This window comes from Ipomoea triloba, chromosome 11 (genome assembly GCF_003576645.1).
Source record: "Ipomoea triloba cultivar NCNSP0323 chromosome 11, ASM357664v1".
Classification (NCBI taxonomy): domain Eukaryota; kingdom Viridiplantae; phylum Streptophyta; class Magnoliopsida; order Solanales; family Convolvulaceae; genus Ipomoea; species Ipomoea triloba.
Genome location: NC_044926.1, coordinates 25277148 through 25292036, shown reverse-complemented (window position 1 = coordinate 25292036; position 14889 = coordinate 25277148). Strand labels below are relative to the sequence as shown.

The following is a 14889-nucleotide window of genomic DNA, read 5'->3' as shown; positions in this document are numbered from 1 at the left end:
GATCAACTCTAAAACTGCATGCTAAGATCAAGCACTAGAGAATGTGAATTAATAGAATCCAAGCAACAAAGACTGAATGGTGTAAAAGAAAGCAATGGATTAAGGTATAAACTGTATGATAAAAGTATGGGCCAGATTAGGGAGATTGTAACCTTGATGTTCTAACAAACTCATAATTAGGGAAAGAATAATTAACCAAGGATTTATGGGCAACGCACAAAAGAATTCAACTCAGCTACTTTCGTAATCAATAAGAGAATTAGGCTAAGATTGCCCCACTGTCGTGATGCATCAATCATAAGCTTAAGCTCCTAAGCATTGTAAGCCCCCAAAATTACCTCTACCTTAAGCTCCTAAGCATTGTAAGCCCCCAAAATTACCTCTACTTTAAGCTCCTAAGCATTGTAAGCCCCCAAAATTACCTCTACTTTCATAGCAGGAAAATTAGGTTGAAATTGGTAAGGCTCGAGGTCTCCATCCAACTATCGTTGTAACGAATCCCTCTCCTAGACTAGCAATTAATTCTGGCCACAAACCAATAACTAGTGCAAAGAAATCCCCAAATCAACATAAACCCTAGGTAAAAGATTCAATCCCTTTATGCAATAAAACATAAATCGAACATCAAGATTAACAATGGACCCCTAATCCAAACCCATAAACGAATTACTCCCGCATAATGGGAGTAAACACATCAAAACAAGAATTAAAGATGGAAGACATAGCTGCAATATTAAAGAATAAAAAGGTAAACCTTACTTACAATTCTTCAAAGTAAATCTTATCCGAACGATGATTCCAAGTTTCAAACTGAATTCAATGATGTAAATCTACTTTATTCTATGCTATGGAAAACTCTAAAGGAAGTAAAAACTGCACTAAGCTAAAACTAGGATTCGGAATTCTGTAAGGGAACCTCCCTAAATTGTAGAGAATATGTAGAATATATAGGAGATATATGGGTCTTGGGCCCATGAGACAACTTCCAATTCTTTTCCAATTCTTATTCTTGTTTCCTATTCTTTCTTGGTAATTTCCTTTTCTTCCAAAACTTGTCCAAACTGCTCCAAAATTCTTCCTTTGCTGCTCCTTATGAATAATTCAACTCTTGGGATAATATAACACACAAACAATTCTCAATTTCATTAGGATAAAGAAAATAAGCACCAAAACAACTAAAATAAGAGGTGAATTATTGTACAAAATAGTAGATATCAATCCTCATAATGGCGAGCCTACACTAAGTGTTGTGTAGTAATAATGGGGAGCCGTTGGAGTAATTATCTCTCTCTTCAACCGAAATGGCCAGATCAGGTACTTACCCAATTACCCTGTCAACCGAACATTTAAAAGCGAGCATTCTGAAGACCTACAAGAATGCCTCAACCAACATGGAAGAAAGCAATCATGTTCCCGGGTGTCAATTTTTCGTCTAGAAGATACTAGAGGTCGTCTAGAAGATACTAGAGGTATTATCGGCACCTTAGCTAAGACCCCGACAGCAAGAACTATCAAACCTTATTGGAAAAACATTCAAATGATCAGACACATTATCAAGTAAGGACGAAGGTTTAGATATTAGAGAGTCTATTTCCAAAAAAAAAAAGTAAATCCTTGGAAACACCTGATTTGCATCTCTATCAAGAAGCATACTTGTAGGTAGGTTGGGTATCTTGCCACCTTTTAAGGAATAATAAGTTTGCTTGTCAATTGAGAGGTGCTTCGTCATCAGACTAGAACTACCTTCAAGCAACTTCTAGTTTTTCTCAAAAAAATCCTCCAACTAGTGTGACCACGTCACTACTTGCAACTTGTTACTGCACATAACACACCCCTTTGCTACAGAACAACATCGTCTTTGTTGTTGTGCTCAAATCTACATGGAAGATTAGAACATGGCGTAGATGGCTACGAAACTTTACTGCTTCTTCTAGCGAGGTGGAAGGTAACAACGGTATTCTTGAATAATGTTTCCCAGACGGTCAGACGTTATTCTTTGCAGCCTTACTGATGGAAGAACGTGCGGCGCTGACATAGTATGACTGTATAATACTGAAGATCAGACCAACAACAACGAACTATGACGCCATCGCTAATTGATAAGTGCATTAACATTAAAAGTTTTTACTCCATATCTAGACTTATTTTGAGTGATAAATGATTTGATTTCATATAAAATATGTCTTAATTCCTTTGTTTATATCTTTAGGGCATCAATTGTTGCATTAAATATAATTGAGTTTGTTTGAGAGCATTTTGAATGAATCTGAAGTCAATGGCATTTAAAGGAGATTAGCACAATTCTTCTTTAGAAAACCTAGAAGTGGCATTTTCAATGATCTTGATCATTTGGGCAAATCAAGGCAAAAATAGAATAAAAGTGCATGATGTTACAATTTTCGCTCAACTTGACTTTTGTTTGATATTTCACTCATATCCCAGCATAGGAATGTCCAAATTAAATGATTCTTGTGGAATTTGAAAGTTAACTTGAAGAGATACACACAACTTTTATGATGAGAACATCTAAGTCAAATTATAAAATTTTAAAGATAAAAATGTACGGGAAATTGTGCGATCGTGCACATACCGTACCCATGCACCTAAGGCAATGAGCAATTGTTCAGGGCCTAAAATGGCATGGGCAATGGCACGACCGTGCCATAGGTCGTGCTACTGCATGCCCAAAATTACACCTATGTCCATACCTGTGCAGTCTTGCTCTGTTACGTATTTAAGCGTAATCGCACTCATTTTTCCTTTGTCCCAACTCTAGATGAACCCTAGTTGTTTTCTTTCATTTCCCTTCATTATTTTAAAGTTAGATTTAGGTTCTTTAACATATTTGAAATTTATTTTGAAAGATCTACACTTGAATTTCAAGACTTTATCTTCCATTAATTTCAATAGATAAGTTCTATTTATGTAATCTCTATTTCATGATGCTATTTACTTCTTGTTGTTGTTGTTGTTGTTGTACATTTGAGTTAATAATCGAAATGGTCCCTTGACAGTAGCAAAATTACCGATTTGGCCCCCCGACTATTATTTTTTCCTTATTCATCCAAAATGATCAATCGAATGGTAAGTGAGCAAATACCAATCGGTGATAAAGTTGGATTAGGCTTTGATCCCAACTCTCCCTCACATTTAAAATTTACCAAACCAATGGAGGCTTAAAATTTGTTTTTGTCTAGGGTCAAGAAATTGTTGTTGAACCTAGATAAGTAGTTGATAAAGACAAAGCGCCACAAATGAATAATCAACCGAAAGGTACAACTGTTCGAAAGGTTGTCGAACCTCAAATTGGTAAAGCTTCGAAAGGTAGCCTGAAAAGTACTCCAAGTTCTATACAGAATAGACATAGTAGTAGTAGACCAAATGGTCAACCTAAGAAGGGTCATCCTACGAAGAATAACTATTCGAGAGGTAAGCCAAATAACTACTCGAAAGGTACTATTCGAGAAGAAGACCGAATAGGTTCTCGAATGGTCAACCAAGAAGGTTTAATAAATCCCAAAGGTTTAATTTCCTTCTGATGAGGATTGACTTATGGTCCATGAACCAATGTCAAAAGCGCAATTTGAAAAGTTTCATAGACACAAGCAACAATTCTATTCTAGGGAGCATAACAACGTGATTAGACCCCAATTTCAAAAAATATACGCACTTAAAAAGCCCAAGATTTTCCAAAACATCCCTTATGATTATAATACTTTCAATGGCTACATTCAACCTAGGCTTGGATTGATGGGTTCTAAGTATAAATGGAGGCCAAAACTTACTAACTAGGAAGGACCGAAGGACCCAAGAAGGTATGGTTATCTAAATCAAATTATTTTTTTTTATTTCAGATTAACATGACCATTTGGTACGTTGATAGTGGGTGCTCAAGGCACATGACCGGTGAAAAATCAAATATGATCAACTATCGAACAGTGAACGGTCTGAAAGTGGTTTTTGGAGGAAATGAGATTAATGGTCAAACTAAGGGAATCAGAGACATCTCAAAGAAACAATATTATATACTCAAAGGATAGATGATTTTAAAAACACAAAAATAAACTTGAGACCATTGTTGAAAAAGAAAATGCAATGAAGGAAAATCCAAAGCAAGACAGAGAAAAAACCCCACACGAAGAAGAAGAGTACAATAGTAAGAAAATCTTAATTTACCATAAATTCAACTACTAAATTCAAGCATAAATCCACCCAATCAATATTGCTCTCATTGAAGCTCAAACCCAAACCCATAGCCTCTCATATGAAAAAATTACTTTGTGCCACTAAACCACAAGATCATTGATGATGTCTAAAAGTTAGTTATTGATGACAACGAAAACACAACATAAAAATTGTGGTATCCGTAGTGTAATGCCTTTTCTCTTTTCTATATGCCTCAAACATGTGAAGTTTAAAAAGTTGACTTTCTTAACTTTTAATAAATGAATTTTAATACCAAAAAAAAAAAGAAAAATAATCATTGCAATGAAAGGAGTTTCATTTTCCTTGGACATATCTCAAATTTAAAGCTTTAGATATGAAGTAATAAACGTTGGGGAAATTCCTTTCGAGTTAATAAAGTATTTTAACAAAATTTTGAATCATCAGTTCAAACTCAATGTAATTATTGATTTTTTTAAAAAATAAAATGGCCAAGACAATACATTTTAATTGAATGAATAGTTTTACTACATAATAATACTAATATTGTATTTTATATTTGTAAAAATTAAACCCTTCACTTATGATACAATGCTATGATAACACATAGATTATGGTAGTACACCTACGCTTTACTTTATTTTTTGATTTACAAAAAATTCGCAATCATTACTTTAAAGTGTGTTATGTGTGAAACCTGTATTGTGACTCTAGTTGGTAAATGACCACAAGGAGGTAAACTAACATTATTTCATACATGAACGATTCTTTTTACTCAATCTATTTTTTTAATCCTTACTAACCTAACATGCTCTAATTGGTTTTTTTTTTTTTTAAAGTATGTGATATGCATTTTTTTAATAAATTAATACATATGATTAAAGTTTTACTCATTAGAAGTACATACCATTACTCTAATTACTATGTTAAGTATAAGGTAATACTATACCATTTACATGTACCCTCAATTTTTACCCATTATATTTACATGACATGTTCTAATTCATCTAGAAAAAAATTTAAATTTATTACTTTCTTTTTTTTAATTTATGAATAAACTCACCATACGTGGCAAAACTTTGCACGCCCAAAACTTCATATATCATTTTCTTTAGGGTATTGGTGGTAAGAAAATAGTTTGGAATGTAGAAGTGGTGTAATGATGAAGAGAGAGGGATGGTGTAGACTGTAGACGATGCAAACACAGCAGAACAGAGCGCACGTGATGGGCTGAATTTTTTTATTTTTTTTTTTGGTAAATTTACAGGGTCTTTCTCTCCGTCCGTTTAACGGTTCGGGGTCCACCCACGTTCGCTCCAAGAGACACGGGAGCTGGCCCAGAAGAAATCATCACTCGTGGGAATTAAACTCGGATTCTCCTGAAATTCTTCCCCACAAAGAGAGCTCACTTGCCACTTGAGCTATCCCACTGGGTTGTGATGGGCTGAATGGATGAAAAGGGATTGGTCCAACATATATAAATATATGGAAGTAGATTTGGACCCATGTGGTCCTCGCCTCACTGCATTTCTTTTTAATGATGAGAAATTTAGAGGAAACCCAGCCACAATCAATTTATAAATTCTTGCCCCAAATTCTATCATTTACATTGAGGAATACAAACTACAAAATTGCTCCACGGAATTCTATAACGTGTGATAATTGTTATAATTTTTCATATATACATTAATAATGCAATTCCATTTTTTTTTTAATCACACTCTAATTCTATAATTTTAGAACAAAGAGTACTGAGACTCAAACGCACCCCTTCCATGTAGGGGTGCAACCGGGTGCCACTAGAACACAAGGTCTTTGACATAATTCTATAGTTTAATAGTTATTAAAAATATAAAAACGAAAACCACTAAGTTTTAGAATTAGAGTGCAATTTTAGGAGAAAAGAGAAATAGTATGCGAAAAAAGTCATACATGGCGCTATATGACAAAGTTTATCGTTGATCAAGGTCCACCTTACATGATAAATTCTGGTCCAAAATGACGTTATTTATATTACATTTCAATTAGGGCATCATGTTTAATAAGATTATCTTGTATTATGTTCATAATATTTATTCTATATGATTAATAAACTGTTAGATTTTGATGAGACAAAGTATAATTTAGAATTAGAATTTAATACCCCAAAATTTCAGCATTGTATGCTTTATATTCAAGATTTTGTTAGTTGCAAATTAAATATAATTGCCTAAGTTCAACACAGCAAAGCTTTCAAGCTGTTGTCTTTGTGAAGTCACACCAACAGGAGTTGATAGCAGTAGAAGTCTACTATAGCAGCAAGGAGTTTGAAGGCTAACGTAGTTGATGACATCATTTACAAATACAATAAGACTTTGATTCTGTTTGCCAAAACTTATTTAGAAGCTTATAACTTATTTTAAGCTACTAAAAAGATTTAAGCTCTATTTGATAATGCTCTCAAAATAAGCTAGTAGCTTCCTAACTTTTTTTTTTTAAGTTTCACGACAATCCCTCCATCTTCATTCGCAAGAAGCATCGCCCAACACTCCGCAATCTGCAATAGTCCAACAACCATAGGTATGTATATTTTATTTGGTTGTATTACTTGTATATAATTTGTTGTATTGCATCTCGCATATCCGTAAGCATGTATATGCTATCCAGTATCAAATTCAAACTTGAAAAGAAAGAAACAAAATCTGTCCTCGCTAGCTCGATTCAAATATGTGTATTGAGTAGATTATTGTATGTATGTTCACATAATTAAAGGTGGCCTCTATTGCTGGCTATCACTTTTCCTTACTTGCCAGACATAGCCTTTATAAACAGTAAGGAAGCAAGAAAACTTTCACTAGTAGCATAAGTCTATAGAATAACATAAGAGTTTGCTTTCAAAAAAAAAAAACATAAGACTTTTAAGTACATCAACAACAACAAGGGTTCTTAATAAACAGCAAGAGTTTGAGAGCATCAAGACTTTTCAAGATCAAACAGCAAGACTTTCTACATAAGCAACAAAGCTTATATCAAAGGACGATAAGCAGCAAAGTCTTTCGACCAACATCCTATACTAGATCCTTTATGCCCTTTAATTTGTACGTTGGCACATTATCCAAGTAGCATACATTTCTCTTTAGGAAAGTGTAATTGAATTGAAATTAAAATGTAGTTGTGTTGATCGAAATGAAATTGTTTTCACATATTTGAATGTATATTGTCGAATGAAATTGTAGTTATATTGAAATGATATTGTAGTTTTGTTGTAATGAAACTATAGTGTATATAAAATGAAATTGAGTAACTGTTTCACATATTTAAGTGTATAATGTCAAATGAAACTGTAATTATATCGAAATGAAACTATAGTTTGGTTGAAATGAAACTGCAGTGTATATAAAAGGAAATTAAATATATTATACAATCAGAACTATTTTACGCAAAATAAGTATGGTTTCTTTTCATTAAAATAATGACATCGTTTTGGACCAGGATTCACAGTAAAATTTGGGCACAGCCCTCATCAATAATTTGGTTCCTTTATTAGTCCCCACCATCCTTGCCTTCCTTTTACATTCTTCTTTATCAACTCACGCACCATACAATCAAAAGCCTTTTATTGGGGTTTTTACTGCTACTTGGGGGACCGTCCCCATGAATTCTTGGTTTTCTGCGCATATATACTCGTACGGAGTAATGGGTATACGATTCCCGCAACTTGCTTCCAACCGCTCTTATATATTCTGCTGAGGATTAACAAACACAGAAACACTTATATAAATTTTGATTATATTTTCTATGCTTCGAAAGTCTAGTACAATCCCACTAATCACGTAATTAAGAAGTCTTAACTAACCCATTAATTGAATCATTGGACTTTAATTAATGAAATCAATCAATACCAGTTGGCCAATTACAAATGTAACCACATTTAATTAAGCAATTATGTCGATCTTATTGGTTATTTAATTTACCTAATGAAATCAAAAAGTTTGGTGGTGAAGATGAGACACACACACATATATATATATATATATGGTGTAGATGGAAGGCAAATCAATGCAATACACTTGCGGAGCATCTAGAGGATCCTTTGCACTATATAAGGGGTTTCATGTCTCCCTTTAGACATCATCCCTTTTGATTCACTATAATCATTTTAGTCCGGTAGTTTGTGGTCCTGACTTCCAACAGGAACATTAGGATTATATACTCTTTTAGGTTTAGTGTCATGGGTAATAAAATTACTATTTTTCTATCCTCCACTGTGTACTTTCCTACTGAATTTATGCTGGACCCGGTCCCGATAAAATCATCAAAGCTCAATAACATTTTCATTGGTCCATCAATTTTTAATTTGATTTTACGCTATTTTTCCCTTCATTTATGAAAAAGTCAGCAACTGCTATTTGAATGTACGTTTAGCTGAAATTCGCACTATAATTTTAGCTGACAAAAAATTATAAGAATGTAAACTAATTTAAATTATTCATAATTAATCGGTTCAAAAAAAAATTAAAGCTCCCACAAGGAGCCATAATACGCTATCTACAATCATTATTGTGTGGGCCATGGTCCACGTAGCTGTATGGACCACACTATCAAATAATGTACATTTAATATAAAAATAATGTATATTCAATATAAAAATAATGTACATTGTATTCAGAGAATATACATTATTTGTGTACTGAATGTACATTATTTTTATAGTATAAAAATAATGTACATTCAATACAAAAATAGTACATTAAAAATGTACATTTTATCATGGTCCACACAGCTGTATGGACCATGGTCCACATAATAATTTGCCCGCTACCTATCTGTATTCACTGATTTGGGGCTTAGTGAGGCGAATCCTGTGACATCTCATCTGGTGGGTCATTTTTGCACTTGGGATATCTCTCTCATCTCTGCATGCCAAATCCATAATGGCCAACCGTGACTCAATGCTTGCATTTAGGTAGTGAAAGGTCAATATATCAATGGGTCGAGCTGAGCCTTTGTCTTTAGACGTCTCCCAATCAAGTTTGGGCCTCAAGCTATGTCCGGTTGTTTGTAGGGAGATAATCCCAACAAGACCACATCTGCTGCCATTTTGTCTTCTTTTAACTTGCGTATACTGTACTATCTTTACCACTATAAAATTAATTTATATTTTATTTGAAATAAGCGTTTATAGAGTTTGACTTTTACTTTGAGAAAAAAATTATGTATATATAGTTCTTTAACATGACACGTTCTTACAAGAAGTTAATCATCTAACCTTTAATTTTAGGACAATCTAATAATGTGACAATTTTATTAGTCTATTCCTTCTTAAAAAGTAATGATAAATAACATAATAAACTATATAACATAGAAATATCTTCTTCTTTTTTAAATCTAAAATGTCTATCAAATTTTTATTTATTATATCATTTTGGATATTTTTCAAAAGGGAATATTAAGATTATAAAATATCATTTTTTTTTAGAAATTAGCATTAATTTAATAAAAAGTGTAACATATGATCAAATGTGGCAATATAAGTAAAGTCAAACAATTAAATGTGGCTAAAAAAAAGTTGTGGGGCTACTATTTCAGAGATTCAAGTCCCTTACAACAATATGTCCTTACTTATGAGAGCATAAGCTCAAGTCATTAATTTTTCTAAATCATCTGTACTGTTTGTCGAAATGTGCAGGATGGGATTCAAAGGGAGGTGAGCCAGTGTTTTGGTATAGGTTTAGGGGATTCAAGTGAGAAATATTTGGGGCTCTCTTCTCTTATTAGTAGGAACAAGAGAAAAATTTTGGGTTTTATTAAGGAAAATGAGGTGGGAAGGATTTGAAGTTGGAACAATAAGTTCTCTTATTTAGGGAGGGAGAGAGGTTCTTAAACATGTCATACAAGCTATACCCACCTATGACACGAGTATTTTTCTCCTTCTTGTTCATTTGTGCAAAGAAATATACATTACTATGAACTCCTTTTGGTGGGGCTGTGAGGGCAACAAGAGTAGGGGAATAAGATGGAAAGCCTGAAAATATTTGAGTGTTCCAAAGAGATTGGGGGGCTTGGTTTTAGACTTTTAAGAGAGTAAGAGAGTTTAACCATGCAATGCTAAGCAAGCTTGGCGCTTTATTCAATCTTTGGAATTCTTAGTTTCCAAACTGTTCATACCAAGGTATTATCCCATAAATTATTTTTTTTTTTTGTTTGAGGCTGGATTGGGTTCTTATCCCTCGTTTGGATGGAGGAGCTTTCTTGAATCCAAGCAGGTCATTTCTATTAATTATAGATGGAGAGTTGGGGATGGCAAGTCTATCATAATTTGGCAAGATCCTTAGCTTCTTATCTTTGAAAATCCTTTCAACAGCAATAGTGGAGTCTCTAACTGCGAGGGATAGAGAGGCAGTTCATAGAATCGCTATCGCGGAGGGCAAGCATTATGTAGAATTATATGGGCAGCAAATGAGAATGAGGACTACCCTGTTAAGAGTTGCTATAGAATGTTAGATGGGGATTTATTTTCAATGATAATCTCAATTGGACTAGGATGTGGAAATAGTTTATTACTGAAATGGTCCCTCGACTATTACGAAATTATCAATTTGGTCATCGACAATTTTTTGTGCCCAATTAAGTCCCTCGACTTTGAAAATTTTAACCAATTTGGTCCTCCGTTTATTTTGCCATTAAATATCCGTTAAAATTGAAACCAAATTGGTAATTATACTATAGTCAAGGGACCAAACTGATAATTTTGCTATAGTCAAGGGACCAAATTGGTAATCTTGCTATAGTCAAGAGACCATTTCAGTGAAAAATTAATTACCAATTTGATCCTCTGACTATAGTAAAATTACCAATTTGGTTCCGATTTAACGGATGTTTAACGGCAAAATAACCGGAGAACCAAATTTGTGGAAAAGACTAATGTGGGTCGGCTATGGACTTGCAACCTTGATTGGTTTTTTTGAATTTTTGCAATAAACAACGAACTTCATTGGTAACGGTCCTCAAACAAAGCATTTCATATAAGAAGAGGTAAGAAAACCACTTCATTCAATCTTGACTCTCGAGCTTACACATGGATTATCCAATTCATAGATGTCTTGACAAACAAGAGTAAAATAACTTTAACATATCTTTAATATCAAGTAAAATCATTCTCTAGCAACATGGTTTAAACCTTGGACAACTAGAAGAGCATCAATTTCAACTTTGATTGTGTCAAAGTTTTTGAGCTTTTCAGCGAGCTGAGTGCTTCACGGATTGCCATTGCCTTAGGAAAACAAGTTGGTGTTCTAGTCAAGAAATTAGATGTATTTTAGTCCTGTAATTGGATGCTATATGCTACATTAAAGTTCAAAAAAAAACAAGAACAAAATGTTGGAATAGGTCATACAAGATTACAAGGTTACTAGGTTAGGGCATAATAACCCTCGGACATGTTGATCAAGCTTCTCTAACTAACTAGTATGTCAACTTACACACAATGTCAGGAATATCTAAACTTCATTAAATATCTGATGCCTAACTCCTCCTCCTCCTCCCTTAATTATTTACAATCCACTCACTTCATTCTTTTCTGATTCCCATCTGTCCAAAGTGAAGCTCCTTGAGAGCTTGGCGGCAAGTCCTTTGCGGGAAAGATAACGCTCCGATTCCCATCTGTCTAACGTCACGCTTCTCGAGAGCTTATTGGTGGCAAGTACTTGGCGGGAATGATAGCACTCCGATTCCCATCTGTCCAATGTCACGCTTCTTGAGAGCTTGAGATTATTGGTGGCGAGTACTTCGGGGGAATGGCAGGAAAAATCAGCAGATGATATCGGGAGTGTTTGGTCCGTTGCATCCGAGTTTTCTCGTTCCATAAGTGTCTTTGTTATAAGCGTCTTTAGGAAATTCATGACTTGAACTGCATGAATCAGAGCTGTCAAAGGATCAGCCATCTGCATCCACAAATCATTCCCTTTATTACAAGTCACACACAAAAAGAAAGCCCGTTGACCCTTATAATTAAGGAGATAAAATAGCGGGATGATGTTAGTACTGTCATCTTGAATTCGCTATAGAATACCCAAATCTAGAAATGGATTCTTTATTCAGCATAAAATGATTTCAGATGCTAATAATTCCATAATAACGGTAGAAAAGGAAAGAGGCCGGGCAGCCATAACTAGGAGAACATCACGATTACGAAACAAAATATTGTCGCTCGAGTACCTTGGTCATGTTAGGGGCAAAAACCATGGCAATATTCCTCGCATTCATCTTGTTATAACACTCGTGCTCCACAACATCTGCCATCAAATTCAGTGCCCAGTCGAACAGCGCAGCATCAGTTGGAGGAAGCAGATTAACGAGCATTGTACACTCTTCTTCAGTGTTGCAGTGCATGACTTGCTCTGGGGTGAGAGAATCAAGAACCCCGGTTGGAAGCTCCCTAAGCCATGCCTGGAGAGACGACATTAAAGTAACCACTATCAGAACCGTAAAAAGAGATGAACACACACTTACACGCAAGATGCTGAAGAGAAGAGTTATGTTAATCAAAGGCAAGATAAAGAAAACCGCATAAAACACATATAGCAGTCCTAAACATAATCTGCATTTGAGCATATTCTTGTACATTCATATCTGTCCCAAACTTCCATTACCTTTGCTCAAAAACGAAAACCAAATACATCGATCCACCACTTATCGTGTTTCAAATTTCACATTTTGCACCTTTTTGGCGGGGGGGAATGAAGCTAGATCGAGATGGAATGAATACCTTTATCAATCCTGCTAAACAATGGACGTCCATTCCATGTGGAACAACACCACGATTTAGCATACACCTAACATCTTTTTCTTCACTGTTCTCTGCATTTATCCGGAAAATTCCCTCTGCCTTGAACCAAATCATTGGAAAACATACATGAGCATCATTTAATTTGTATCCATCCATCCAGGTGGTAAGATTTCGATTTCACAACACCACCAAAAAAAAAAAAAAGAACATACCCGAAGCCCTCCCTCAGAATAAAGGCGACTCTGCATCTTAAGTAGAATCCTAGGCACACTGTTCCCTCTATCATCATAAGAACACTGCATTGACTGTGGAGAAACTCCAAACACACTCATACTGCAAATCAGAAAGAATCAAATGTCGAGATAGCTTAGTTTTTTGAGTACTATTGACTATGTTACAATGTAGTATCTATTCATAACTACTTTTTTAACCTAACGAAGCACAAAGAGCCAACATTGCCTCCACTGAGGCTCGAACCTACCCCTCCCATGTGGGGGTGCAATCAGAAATAAGGGAAAAATGTAGTTAATGGTTGTTTTTTGCCCGCACCAGAAATAAGGGAAACTGAATCTTCAACCAGTAACTACAACAATACGCAAAACCATATATATGCAAAATCACATTGCAATGCTAGCTACAAGAATAGAATTTGAGTGCTCTAATTCTTGAATTTCTTGATTTAGGGTGAAATAATAACTATAAAAATGCAATCTTTAGCAAAAAGAGAAATTGCCAGATCTGGAAAAATTCATTAATGGCAAGAAATGAAAAAGGAAAAAAAAAAAAAAAAAAAGGAAACCTGGCGCTGGGGACTTTGCGGGGGACATCAGGCTGGAGTTCATCGGGCAATCCAAGAAACCCATTGAATCGATCGAAGGTGACGTGGGAGACGTGGCGGACGTCGATTGGGCCGCCAATGTCCATGTTTGCCGCGACGTCATCCCTCTCAACGCTGCAAGTCACCAGCGACTTCCTCAGCGCCGCCATCAACACCGCAAGAATCGGGCTCTGAGTTTGGGTGTCGCCTCGGCCTCGGCTTTTCCGCCGAAACGGCGTCGTCGACGTCCTGGCGGTAGCATTGAAAAACAACCCAGAATATCTCCGTCTCCCATTATTATTATTATTGTCGTGTTCCTCGTCATCCTCGTCCTCGTCGCACACAGAATGAGAACCATTAAATCTGGCCAAGGGATAGGATTTGGATCGAAACAGACGAGTCATGGGGATAGAAAAAAGGTAGCTAGAAGGAAAAGATCATATCAGAGATTCCATTCCATAGATTCCAAAGAAGAAGAAATGAAGAGATTGAGGGTTGAGCGAATTGAAGGAAGATAACAAGGATCGGGTTGGGGAAAACGACAACGACATGATATTATTAGGGACAACGTTAGGCTACATTAATGAATAATTCCAGCACTGATTCACTCAGTATTACGTATGTATGTATGTATGGGTATGGGCTCGTGACCTGACCGGTGAATCGGAGGAAAAGCGAGGCAAAAACATAACTAACAGATCCAAGCTAAGCGGTGGAAATTTCAGACACCGTACCGGAAGGTATCCCGTACCCAGTCAACCACTCAACGTACATTTGGGGAAATTAACAATTAATAATAACAAAAAACAACCACCACCTTATAATATATATATACCATATAAGAAAGGTTCTTAGCCTTCAATATTTATCGTTTTTCATCATGTGTACTGCACTAGGAATTTTTTAGACTTAAATATTCTTATATGTTACTATTTCATTTCTGGTGACAAAAGGTGGAATCGTCTACCTCAATATTATTTTATTTTTTATTATAAGAAAAAATTAAATTTTTTCTCCTGAATTATATGCTTATAACAATTTTTTTCTTTAAATTATTCATGTATTCATATTAGTCCTCAATTATTTTAAAAGTGGCAATTTTTGTCCTTTTAAAAACAAATATTTCACTTACTTTTTTTCT

At 35.1% G+C, this 14889-nt stretch overlaps 1 protein-coding gene across 1 annotated transcript; it reads right to left on the bottom strand.

The window, feature by feature from the left end:
* Nucleotides 1–11442: 11442 nt before the first annotated feature.
* Nucleotides 11443–14506, bottom strand: LOC115997638 (rho GTPase-activating protein 5-like). Its single transcript, XM_031237230.1, has 5 exons — nt 13731–14506; nt 13144–13264; nt 12911–13030; nt 12361–12591; nt 11443–12086 (listed from the first exon to the last, which is right to left on the bottom strand). The coding sequence occupies exons 1-5, from the start codon at nt 14150–14152 to the stop codon at nt 11697–11699; spliced, it is 1284 nt and encodes a 427-aa protein (XP_031093090.1). The 5' UTR covers nt 14153–14506; the 3' UTR covers nt 11443–11696.
* Between the last annotated feature and the right edge of the window lie 383 nt (nt 14507–14889).